This window comes from Wyeomyia smithii, chromosome 3 (genome assembly GCF_029784165.1).
Source record: "Wyeomyia smithii strain HCP4-BCI-WySm-NY-G18 chromosome 3, ASM2978416v1, whole genome shotgun sequence".
Classification (NCBI taxonomy): domain Eukaryota; kingdom Metazoa; phylum Arthropoda; class Insecta; order Diptera; family Culicidae; genus Wyeomyia; species Wyeomyia smithii.
The window spans coordinates 4,650,119-4,662,600 of record NC_073696.1 but is presented as its reverse complement, the minus strand read 5'-3'; the positions used below and the strand labels follow the sequence as shown (position 1 = coordinate 4,662,600).

The window sequence follows — 12,482 nt, the reverse complement described above, 5'->3', positions numbered from 1 at the left end:
CGAACTAAGTTTGAAATAGTTACACTCGTGATGGGAAACCGGTGACCGCGAGGTAGCAGACCGAATCGAATCGCGCAAACCGGCTTCACCGACCGGACCCCAGAAGCTGCGACCTCGCGAACGTTTTCTGCCTCCTCCTCCTCCTCCTCCACCGGCCATATCATCATACCGGGTGATATCGTCATCTACGAAGAGGGAAGCCAGAAAACTCGACCGACGCCGGCTGGGGTCCACGGTCAGCTCGTCCGGTGCCACCGAGGTGCCCATACTGGACTTTCGGCGGTGCTGCTGTCGATAGATGGAACGCGGGGAACGTGGCGAACGGGGTGATGCAGCCGTATCTACATTATCCTGGAAAGGGAGCTTGGATTGACTGTTTTGAAAAATAAACGATTCAGGAAAAGAATAGTTATGAATTACTTCGGCCGGGGTGAGAGTATTAGACAGACGGCGTGCTCTCGGACTAACGGTAAGTTCATTGGGATTTGGCCAAGACACAGCATTGAAACTGGACTGTCTACGGTGCTGACGAGTTTGCATTGCGGTTTTACTCGGAAGGTTTAAAGTGTTTGTTGTTTGAATCACTAGAGCGGGTTGTTCTTTCTGGAAATATTGAAAAGACGGTAATAGAGTTGGTTCCAGCAACAAAACTGGAAACATTACTTCGCATGGAGGTGGTGAAAACACAGGAAACGTTTCATCTGGACTACAGACTCTTCCCAGCATCTCGTTCGGTGACTCAAATGACATTCGTTGTGGGTCCAAATAGGCGTCCAATGAAACTGTCATTAGGGCAGAACTTGGAGATGGTGCCTGAAATAAATTTTCAAGCAAATTGCTTTCTCCAAGAAAAGTTATTTATTGTTATGGCTATAAACACGAACCTGCGTATGGTAAGACCCTCTCGCGATGGCTAATCCCCCATTGTCGGAGGGAATATCAGATATCCCCTCGCCTTCAATAATCATTGAACCTCCGGCGCCATCATCTTCAATTGGCGTATGATATCCTGCATATGACGACAAACTATGAATGCGTGTCACTTGTTCACCGTCTTGATCTGAGCAAGATCGAACCGAAAAGAAAATGGAACGGAAAATCTTTCTCGTTAGTGATACTTTTGGGTGCTCAAAACTGTACTCGTACTACTCTAGTAGATGTGTTACACTACCATGTGATGTGCGCTGGCCGCATTAAGCCACTACCGGCTACGAGGTGAGATCCTACGGTTTCTATCCAATTTCAACTCAAGTAAAATCAAACCAAAAACAACCGCGTTGGTTCTTGTACTTACGGCACTTGCTAACATAAGAAAAATACTTACTCATTCGTGTATGCACCCCAACCAAAGAACCAAAAACAAAAATTCATTCTATTGACTTTTCACTTTCCCGTAACTCGCGAGGAAACAGAAGAAAACTTTGCACAAACGTACGAATTGGATAGGAAACACGATTCGTGAAACTGAAAATTACCTTTAGCATGCGTAGTCGGCTCGTGAACTGGTTCTAGAATCTTCTGCTGCGTTGCCTTGATGCGATCCATCTTCATCTTTATTTTCTGCAATATCTGACTCTCCCGCTCAATTTCCTGCTTCACATCTTTGATACGAAGCTCTTCGATTAGCTCCGCACCTCTGGCGTGCATAAAAATATTTTCAATAGCTGGAATAAATCGGTTTGATTACAACCTCTTACCTGGAAGCCAGAATAGTGCTCGCTTTCGTTTCATTGATAATATGGCAGAAATAATGACTCGATAAAACACGCCGTTGCAGCAGCAAAAACGCGAAGCAAACTCCATCCCAAAATAGGCCGGAATCGTCATAAGGCACATTGCACTGGGCGGCATCTGGATCGGGTTCGACATTACTAGGAACTGGTGGTTCCACTTGTGCGGACAGGCACGATATTCCCAGCAGCTGAACCAACCAACAGGCGTTGGCGGTCAACTGCGTGAGGCACAGGCAGCCCAACATCTGCAGCAACGTTTTTGTCGTTATTACAAACACGTTGTAGCCGATAAGCATGTTCCACCTGATGAAAAATGAAATGTTTCACGTAATTTACAGAAAATAAATTTAAACTACTTACGATTTTATTATTGCTTTGATCGGACGGAGATAGAAATCTGTCCCCTGCCACAGGAAGGTAAATGACCCTATCAGATATCCGATCGAAAACAAAGTTACTCGACTGGAACCAGTCAAAAATACAATCGCCAGTGTAAACCAGAAAAACACGAGGAAAACACCCCGCTTTACTATATCAAGCCAGTTGCGGATCTTGGCGATGAAATCGGGCGTTGGATTGACGAATGGAACCGTACCCAACTGGTCGATGTCCTTCAGAACCGATTGATTGCTTCCACCGCCAAAGTCATCCGGACAGGAGGAGTAACGTGACTCGATGCGGAAGACCAGCGTCTGTCGGCAGAGGAACATCAGCAGCAGAAAGTCGGCAACCATTTTCGAAGCTTGCGCTCGAAACTCCTCGGTGTTTTCCGGCAGCATTGCCCATATTCGAAAGTGGTCCAAAAATGGTATGTGCCACGGATAATCTACGCATAACGCAGGCGGGAGACCGATAAAAATCACGTACTGTACCGGTATCAGCGTAACGGTGAACCAGGTTATGATTTGCCACACCTTTCGGACACTCTCCCGCGTCATGTGGAACATTATGCAAACCCAACAGGCATAGAAGCAGGAGAAAACATCCATCCGTAAGGCAATCACTACAATCAAAGACACTAGCGTGATTTCTACTCCAAACTTGTAAAATCCATAGTTAAACAGATATTTGATCATTCGAGGAATATCCTTGTCTGCGTCCGCCCGCGATACTCTCGGGAACATCAGATGAGGCGTTCGCGGAGACTGACCTAGTCTGATTCGTCGAATAGTTTGCCTCAGCACTATAACGGCGTGAATCGTAACGACTATGATGTAGATCAAATAGGGTCGCAGTAGCGTCGCCAAACTACGAACGGCTCCGGTCTTCTGAAATCCGAACCACTTAGCATTGTTCAGCTCAACGTGGGTCGTATTGACGTCGATACTCGGACATTCGCTAATGTAGTTGTTTTCGTTTATATAATCCACCTGATACATCATGGTGGTAATCAGCAAAATTGACGATATAAGTGACATTATCCGGGTGATTAGAACTAGCGAGGTGGTGTGCGATTTAACCGCAAACACTGTCATGAAGATGTACAGCAAATGCAACAAACTAACCGTTTCTACGCCAAGCGAAAATGCAATTATCAATACGATTTTCAGTAGGTGAATTTCGAAGAACAGCCACACGATTTCAGCCAGTTCTGATATCCGATTGATTAGTTTTTGAGCGAATCCTTTGATCTCCTGCTTGGACAGCTTCCGGAATCGTAAGTCGTCCAATATTTCAGACGTATTGTCACCCTCGTCATTCTTTTTCGATGGTTTACCGGTGTCTTCCTCTTTGGGCTCCGGATCTTTCTCGATCGGTGGAGCTTCGTTTGTACTGCTCAGTTTTTTCCGCTTCGAAAAGGTGCCGTAGGCGGAGCTGGTTTCCGATATCACGGGGATGTCGGACTCTTGGCTGGAATTGTCGAATGGATTGGATTATATTTTTATTGTCAGTTTTGAAGCAACTTACATGACTGGGATTTCCGAGATTTCCAAAAACTTTTTATGGCAATAGTGCAGCTGAATGACTGTGATGATGACGATCATGGTTGGGTTTACCAGATGAAGGAAGAGCTGTTTGGTCTCGTACGTTTCTAAGCCGATATCTTTTTGCCTGAGTGGGAAGCTTTGTAAATTTTGGGACGAGAAAATTGGTAAACAACAGTTACTCACAAGGTAGAAGATATCTTGAGGTATTCCGTCCAGTAAAGTGGAAACTTATCAAACTGATAGGTATAGACTAGCACTAGGATGGACATGGAGTATACGATCACAGTCAGCCAAAATGCGTACATCATTTTACGCCAAACTTTGAATGAAAACTGGAATAGTAGCACGTATAAAAATTACTGAATCGTTGTTTGTAACGTTCAAAAACCCTACCTGGAATGTGAGTACGAATATCAAAAATAATGCCATGTACACTATCCGAAAACCGGTCATTCTGTTCCCCGTCATGCCGGATAGGAACAACGTGATCGCCACCACCCAGATCCAGAACTTGATCAGGAACGAGTTGATCATTGTGCCGGCATGGGTGATGAAGGCGGAAGATTTCTTCTCCGGTACAATCCCCGAAGTGGACGCAGCCGTCGTGGCGGCACCCACGGTTACCTGTAACGGGGCAGCCATATCGGCAATCGCAGAGGTACGTCGCTCCAGCTGCTTCTCCTGGATCATCTGCCGCAGCGAAATCCAGAACATGGTGGTGAAAATTGACTTCAGCATCAGCGGCAAACATGGATAGTCCGGATACTTGATCAGTCCGATTTGGGCGAGATTGATGCCGGTAATCTGTATAATAAATGAATTTTATATTAATAACGTAAAAATCTTTTCAGTAATTGGATAACAACAAACATTGACAGTGGACGGCAGTTCATCGTCGGTGAGCTTCATTCCGTACAGATATTGAGCCAACAGTAACAGTTCTGCGTAGATGACTAGGAAGGGACTAGAGTTAAGCATATTTTTTCGCTGATTTGGCATGATCCAGATCAAATTGGCCCAGATGAGCAACACGAAGGTTAGCCAACTGTGGAACATTATGCTCCATGTCTATAATGAAAAAAATTAATTTTTTTTTTTCTCATCAGATGAACAAAAAACTTACCATCATTATCACGTTGGTGAAAATGTAACTGTTCTTGTAAATGAAACCGGCCACATTACCTACTGCAAGCATGATTTGCTCGAAGAAGCTTGTCGAGTCTTCCTCGTCTGGAATATTTTTACGGCCTTCGGTTAGATGAATTTTGCAGAAGACAGTTAATACAGTCACGAACAACAAGAGAACACAACGCCAGTTTGAATCATGCGTAGCATTTGGGCATTTCAGTGTTTTAGAGATTGCAACAGAGATGCAAATATTTATTTACAATAGATGAGGCATATGAGCAACATGTCGATGTTAGTTGGATTGTATGTTTGTAGTTCATGTGCCACACCGAATGAAAGAAAAAAGAAAAAATAAATCATAAACGACAATTTAAATTTTCAATCATTCAGCAAGACGTAGAAAAAAAATCGAAAGCAAACTTACCGATCATTTGCATTGCTATACTATCATTTTGTTGCGAATTTTGCGCTTCGGACGAGGAGGCATCGCGCACCCTTCGCGTTCCGCCGCGCATCAGCTGTAAAAATGGTTAACATATTAGCATCGGCATTTATCCCGGGAAGTCGGTGATGACAAACAGCTCGAAAACCTTTACCTGTCGCACATTGTACAAAACGCTTAAATGACAAACAGAAGCCAATCGTTGTTACGGGAGGTAAAGAATCTCGTTAATCGCGTGGTTCGCGGTAACTATTCAAAGTCACATACAAACACACACTTACACATAGTAACAGTAAGAGTTAAAGACACATTTAGCGAAAAGCACAAAAGACAAAAGGAAATAAAGAATTTCATACGTACAGGTGTCCTCTCGTCCGGCGGTGCATCGGACGGTGCAGGTTGAGAGAGCGGAACGATCGGCAAGACCCTCCTAGATTTGCCAGCCTGGCGAATGGTTCGTCTCGAGGGTAATTCGTGCTAGTGAATTGACGCATCAGATTGTGTACACGCGCGATATTCGTTGCATATTACATAGAGTGTCGTGTTCGTCACGTCGTCAGTTGCAGTGATTAACAGTGACGATGGGAGGTAAAAAAGGCAGTGATGAATGATGAATATGATGATTACAATGATGGATTGGTGTGGATGTTGCAAAAATGTATTATCACGAAAAAGTTTTCGTGAGTACAAATATAGTAAAAACAACAGTCAAACGAAAGTGGTGGTTTTTGATAAACAGATCGAGATTAAGGTTTTGAACATAGAAATAAAAGAAAAGAAAAAGAACATATACTTAACTTATAATAAGCTGGAGATGAATTAACTTATTATGACATAATGCTAAATTTTGTTAAGGTTTACGAAACCAGCGTTATGATGTCTATCGTCTATGTCTACAAACTACTACAAAGTGTGTTGATACAAATACCACGATCTACTGCAGATATTGTAGAAAGACGAAATCAATCTGTGTTACAGAGGATTGGAAACATCATACCCCTGTTGGTTCTAAAAAGGTTTACCCCCTTGGTATCATTAAAACTTGTTTGTTTATTGGCTATATGGTTTCAAAATGACTTTTTCACTTAGGCTATCAAATTGAATTATGCTAGCCATTTCTTCAGAACAACTAAACTAAAAAACATTACTTGATACGCAAAAGTTCAAGCCTCAATCAAGTAATGTGTTCTTTCATTTCTCACAACAGTTTGGATGTAAAATAGCCATGAGTTGCTCTCAAAAAAACGGGAATACGAAAATCTTTTTATGATTTTCAAGTAACTATTAAACCAGGGAAAAAAAATTCTTCATTCATAACTTTGGCTGGAAGATCAAATTGAACAAGAAATGGGTTTTAATCAAATTCTGCTTGAGAATTCAAAAAAAAGTTTTCTTCAATTTAAAAACAAAAAAAAACAAAACGACTATCGCTTAAAAGCAAAAAATCAGAAGGGTTTATGCAAAGCCACGACCACAAGATTGACATTAGAGCGTCCTTACCGGAACGTCCCGGGAATTTCGACTATCAGGATTTTTAATGCAAATCCCGGAATCCCGGATAATATTTTCCGCAATAAAAATTATTAGTAAATCGAGTTAAAATTTTAGACCCTTCCGAAATTGTGTACACTTCTTTGCAATGTTGAGCGAGAATACTAGAGTGCTAAAACAATGTATGGGAAAATTTTGACCTTTGGAAGTGGAGCCTCAAAGCGGTTATGGTTGCACTTTTTTGACCGACAAAAGTAGTCACAGAAAATTGTTGAAATCGAAACCTTGTTTTTTGATGCTAACAAATACACCCAGTCAACATTTTCATATGTATATTCGTGCTCCGATTGAAATATCCGTGCCCATTTGCATCAAACGCAAATCAACATATAAACGCAAAATCAACATATAAGTACTGTTTTGGAGGCGATATACGTTCTGAGGAATAATAGTACGCAATTTATCGATATAAGTATCGATGAAAGTTTATATCCGACTGAAAGTGATTTATTTCATACTGTCTTACGATTTTAAGCCTAAAATCGTAAATCAGTTCCCTCATGATATACGAACCTAACTTCTGCTCATAATAATTAGCGCTGCATACGATTTCGATTTGGTTGAGATATATTCAGGATAATTTTCACTCATTTTTATACGATTTGGTGTTGACTGGGCATGGGACGTCGTAATCACCATTTTGAGCTCATTTTTTGTCCGATTTAAGATCTGTTTTTTTAAAGATGGATAAGAAAATGCTTATATGTGGACAAACTCTTAGAATTTTGATATTTGGCTTCAAAACAAAATGGCGTCGAAAAAACATTGAGAAATTCCAATTTCTTAAAAATTCAAAATGGCGCCTCTGTTGCCCCCTTAAGGTGAAATGTGTTCAAACTCGAGGAAATTTGTGTTTGCGTCAAAATACATGAAAAAATTATACACAGAAGCCAAGGCAAAAAAATTGTTGCACTGTGTAATTTCTCCGAAGCATCGAAACATGGAAAAATACCGTAGTCCTACGTTATGCGGTCGTGCCTTTGATACAACCCTTCTACTATTTATTTTTCTTTGGAATTTTTCTTATTTTCCGGGATTCTGGGATTTCCCGGGAAATCAAATTTTTATCATCGACAGAAGACGATTTCTCCGAGCATCTAAATATAGAAAAATACCGTAGTCTTATGTCGTGCGGTCGTGCCTTAGATACCAACCTCCTGCTATTTTTTTCTAATTTTTCTTATTTCCCGGGATTCTGGGATTTCCCGGGAACTCAAATTGTTATTATCCGAATCCCGGAAAACTGTATGTTAAATTACTTGAATTGTTGCATTCGAGAGTGATCGCAAGTTCGAAGCAAACTTCTTTTTTAACGTAGGACTACGTCTTTCTCTAGTAGGATGCCATGCTATGGGATGTGTAACGAAAATTTGCCCTCCTAAACTGCATATTATGAGACTACCACTGAACGAATTTTGAACGCCAATGTCTTGATCGAAAGCTGTGAGTTGCTCGATACTTGGGGTCTAATACTAAACACATCTTTTCAATAGTAAATTAATTAAAGTTGAGTTGAAAAATCAATTATTTTTCGTTTAGGCATTCGCCAGCAATCACCAGCTCAATTCTAGAACTGAGAACCAGGCTTGTCATTTATCCTTAGAGAATCACCAGCGTGTAGGAGAATATCTTCAACTTCGGAAACAACTGCTCTTACAATGGTGGGCAAAGCGACGCGACTTGCTTGAAGAGAGCAACTAATTGTGTGTATATGGGTAGCTTGCAAAAAACAACTCGATGGAATCTGAAATATCTCTCCAGAGAATTTATAAACTGATGACTTTCTCACACGAAAATATGTTTCTCAAGCATATATTAAATGAGGAAAAAAATCCAGCCGCGTATCAAGCTCTTTGAATGCTATCGAATTTATCTCAGCAGTGCTCACTGCGATGTATTTCTGTGTACCACTCTTGTTTCACTCAGCTGGGGTGTAAACAGCAAATGTAATTTTTTTTTCTGCGAGCGGCAGAAGCACAGCACAAAGCAGAATAAAGAAAAGTGGTGAGAAAAAAATGCTATACGCAGCGCTCATACTGGAAAATAAGTGAGCGGTAAATACTCATTCTACTTTCCACATATTGAATAACAAGCCTGCTGAGAACAAGATTGTATAGTATAGAATCGTAAATGCCATATCAATAGGTGAGATTTTCATCGAACCAAGGTCGCATATTCAATTTTCAAGTGGCAACTCCATTCAATTGGTCGCGTGCCGATAATTCGCTCCACGAGTACAATTTTGAAACACGATGTATGACAAACTGGCAGTCCTTAAGTAATGGTACAAGTTTATCAAAGAAAGCAGTGCACAGTGGTCCAATAAGGCAAAAAGTGGAACTTAATTCCATAGCTCCTTTTACCTTCATCCTAGCCTAAAAGTGTCTTCGGAACAATTGTTGGTATGAATGACCCGCATAATTGCAAATTGTCAGAAATTATGAAAATTCTACTTAACTTATAATAAAAAAATTAACTTTTTTGTGTTAAGAGATAGAAGAATAGTTTGTTCAGCAAAGTTGTAGAAAATTCAAAAATATGAAACTTTGTTGAACAAATGAAAAACCTATCTTCTTTCGGTACAAAGTTATAAAATGTATTACATGGAACTTACTTAAAAGTTTTTGCTAAAGGTCATATATCTCCAGGACTTTTCCTTACAAAGGTATGTCATATTTTAGCTTATTTTTTCGATAACATCAAGAACGTATAAAGTAAAAAGGGGCAAGTAGAATCATGATGTTAATACTTTTTCTCGAAGTTTAGCTCGAGTGCGCGAACTTGTTATAAGTTCCATCTGTCCCAATCCACCTAATCTTAATTCTATACGTTGTTAAAGTTATCGAAAAAATAAGCTGAAATGTGCTATAACTTTGTAAGGAAAAGTCCTGGAGATGTGTGGTCTTCAACAAAAACGTGTGTTTTGTATGCCCAAATGCTTGTTTATAACACCGTTCTCTTGTAAAATGTAGCTAACAAAAGTTAAGTGCAAAAAATTAACTTTTAAGTAACTTTTACAGAAAATACTCTACAACTCTGTACCCAATGAAAATAGAAATTTTGTTTGTTCAGCAAAGATTCATATTTTTGCACGTTCTAAAACTTTGCCGAATCAACCATTCCTCTATCTCTTAACACAAAAAAGTTCGTATTTTTTATATATGAAAACCTACTGTAACATATGCTCGCCGTACTCTAATATAGGTGGATTGGGACAAATGGAACCTAAAGGAGTTTATAATACTTCAGCCTGACCTCAAAGAAAAGTATTGACATCATGATTCCACTTGCCCCTTTTTAACTTATACGTTCTTGAAGTTATCAAAAAAAAAGCTAAAATATGATATAACTTTGTAAGGAAAAGTCCTGGAGATATATGACCTTTGGCAAAAATGTATGTTTTGTGTGCCCTAATAATTCCTCCGAACAATACTTTCGTGTAAAATGCAACTAACAAAAGTTAAGTACAAAAAACTAACTTTATAACTTTGTACCGAAAGAAGATAGGATTTTCATTTGTTCAACAAAGTTTCATATTTTTGAATTTTCTACAACTTTGCTGAACAAACTATTCGTCTATCTCTTAACACAAAAGAGTAAATTTTTTTATTTTCAGTATAGTAAACTTTTCAAACTTTTTGACAATTTGCAATTATGCGGGTCATTCATACCAACAATTGTTCCGAAGACACTTTCAAACTAGGATGAAGGTAAAAGGCTCTATGGAATTAAGTTCCACTTTTTGCCTTATTGGACCACTGTGCAGTGCTCTAACTATTATGCCTAAAGCGTGAGAGCTCATATTCAGTGGGGTATTCAGCCAATATTCGCGATGAATATCACTGCGAATAGTTTTTATAAAATTAAATTAGATTTTTTAAAAACAAGCTTTTTTAGATAATTGATTTTTAATTTTTCTTTTAGCTTTTTTTCTAAAAAAAATTTTTTTCTCAGAGTATATTTTTTCGGAAAGACAAAACTTTTATCTACAACTTCGTTGGAGACGTCACACCGATCAAACAAACTGTTTGGCCCTTAAAATATTCGTAATCATCAATTACTTCCCAAAATAACATTTGTCCATAGCTTCTCAAAAATAAATCGTGTTCCAAAAAAATTGAATCAATCGCACAAAATGGAATCTTTTGCCTAGAGAAACGTCTATGCAAAGTTTCAGCCAAATCAAAAATGACAATTTAAAAAACAATATTAAAACTGGGAAATTTTTCGTGGAACTGCTCTTTTCTTTTATAAGAAAATCCATAATAGATATTACATAAGATCAACACCATGATCACAGTCACTCGAGGCTGTTTACAAACGTTCTTCGGCTGCCTTGTTTAATTACAAAAATAATTTCAATTCACCTAATGAAAATTTAGGATAGCTTTCAAAACACGCTTAGTCAAATATCCAAGTCGAATGTTGAAATTTCTTATCAGGTGGATGCCTCAGGTGAGGTACCTTATAAGCACTTGATTATGAATGTCACTCTTTTAGTAAACAAGTTGTCTAGCTGGTAATGTTTCTTATCAATGATTTGTTTATTTATATATTGGTACATGTTCATAATGTTCATAACGAGTGCATCGACAGAGTTTACAGGCTGCACTATTATCATAAAAATTCGTTCAAAAGATAACCGAAATAAGCCAGAAACCAGATTTTAATCAATCTGATGAGCAACAAACGTGCTTTGCTTGACCAATAACGTAAAGGTGCAAATAATGAAAAAAATCGAAATGCTCGATTCAATCACCCATTGTCGAACCGGTGCAACATTGTCTTAATTCTCGTTTCGCTCAACCGCATTTCTGGGCTGGCAGAGTGCTGTTCGTGTCGCGTCAATCAAGCTCTGGTAGAGTATTGACGTGATTCACCTTTCTCGACGGAGAAAAAAAGCGACCGATGGAAAGCCCTACCTTAAATGTGCTACGTTGATCCCAAGCCAATACCGGGTTAACGAGGAGGCTAAAACTAAACTAAACTACGACTGGATGCAAATTTACGTAAAAGCCAAAAATCGATAGAACTTGAATCACAACTAATCCATTAGCATGCGGTTTTATTTTTACTTACTACTGCTACTGTAGGGACACAGCTATCAAAAATTCCAAGCAAGTTATGCAATTGCTAATCAAAAGATATAATCCAACAAGGGCAATTGGTTCGATGTGGATTTGGCTTCTATTTTTTCTATATTTTCATTTTTTCTTTTTGTTACAATAAAAAAATCAAACGCTTTGAAAAATATCAGTATGTTAACACGTTCCAGCAGTTAACCTTCAGTTTCGCCACGCACGATGGATCAACATTGAACCAGTAACCCTGGCCGGCTACGAGCAAACAACTAAGAAGAAAAAAAAGACAAACTGCAAACTAGTGGGCCCGCGGGCAAACCAGGAAGCAAAACTATCACACCTTACGCGCAGCTCCACGCCACCGGTCGCTGGTTAGCGTCTTGCGGAGGATATTCTTTCTATGCATGCGAAACGAAATCTGCCGCTGCAGACGGACTCCACTTTCGAGCTGGTAGAAGAGCTCCTGTCGCTTGAGCTCCTTCTCCGTCAACTGTTTCGTTTGTGGGACAAAAGCAGCAACAGCAGAGCAGCGCGAGCAGGGTTCGAGCCAATGTGAGGGTTTTCAATTTTCAAGTGGGTTTTGGTAGCGGTAAACAGCCACATTAGCGTATCGTTAACA

The 12,482-nt window shown here is 39.5% G+C and overlaps 1 protein-coding gene across 2 annotated transcripts in view; it reads right to left on the bottom strand.

The window, feature by feature from the left end:
• LOC129732843 (piezo-type mechanosensitive ion channel component) overlaps positions 1-12,482 on the bottom strand; it is a 77,148-nt gene that overhangs the window by 22,818 nt on the left and 41,848 nt on the right. Inside the window, exons 7-20 of one of the 2 annotated variants that reach the window (XM_055694170.1) lie at positions 5,592-5,708; positions 5,214-5,307; positions 4,785-4,909; positions 4,532-4,729; positions 4,055-4,465; positions 3,845-3,993; positions 3,642-3,785; positions 2,094-3,584; positions 1,698-2,036; positions 1,476-1,636; positions 885-1,060; positions 664-813; positions 421-603; positions 24-351 (exon numbers count right to left, since the gene is read on the bottom strand). In XM_055694170.1, the coding sequence (XP_055550145.1) occupies positions 24-351; positions 421-603; positions 664-813; positions 885-1,060; positions 1,476-1,636; positions 1,698-2,036; positions 2,094-3,584; positions 3,642-3,785; positions 3,845-3,993; positions 4,055-4,465; positions 4,532-4,729; positions 4,785-4,909; positions 5,214-5,307; positions 5,592-5,708 (4,066 nt within the window). Of the gene's footprint in view, positions 1-23; positions 814-884; positions 1,061-1,475; positions 1,637-1,697; positions 2,037-2,093; positions 3,585-3,641; positions 3,786-3,844; positions 3,994-4,054; positions 4,466-4,531; positions 4,730-4,784; positions 4,910-5,213; positions 5,308-5,591; positions 5,709-12,203; positions 12,354-12,482 lie in introns of both variants that reach the window. The other variant, XM_055694168.1, reaches the window with a different exon arrangement.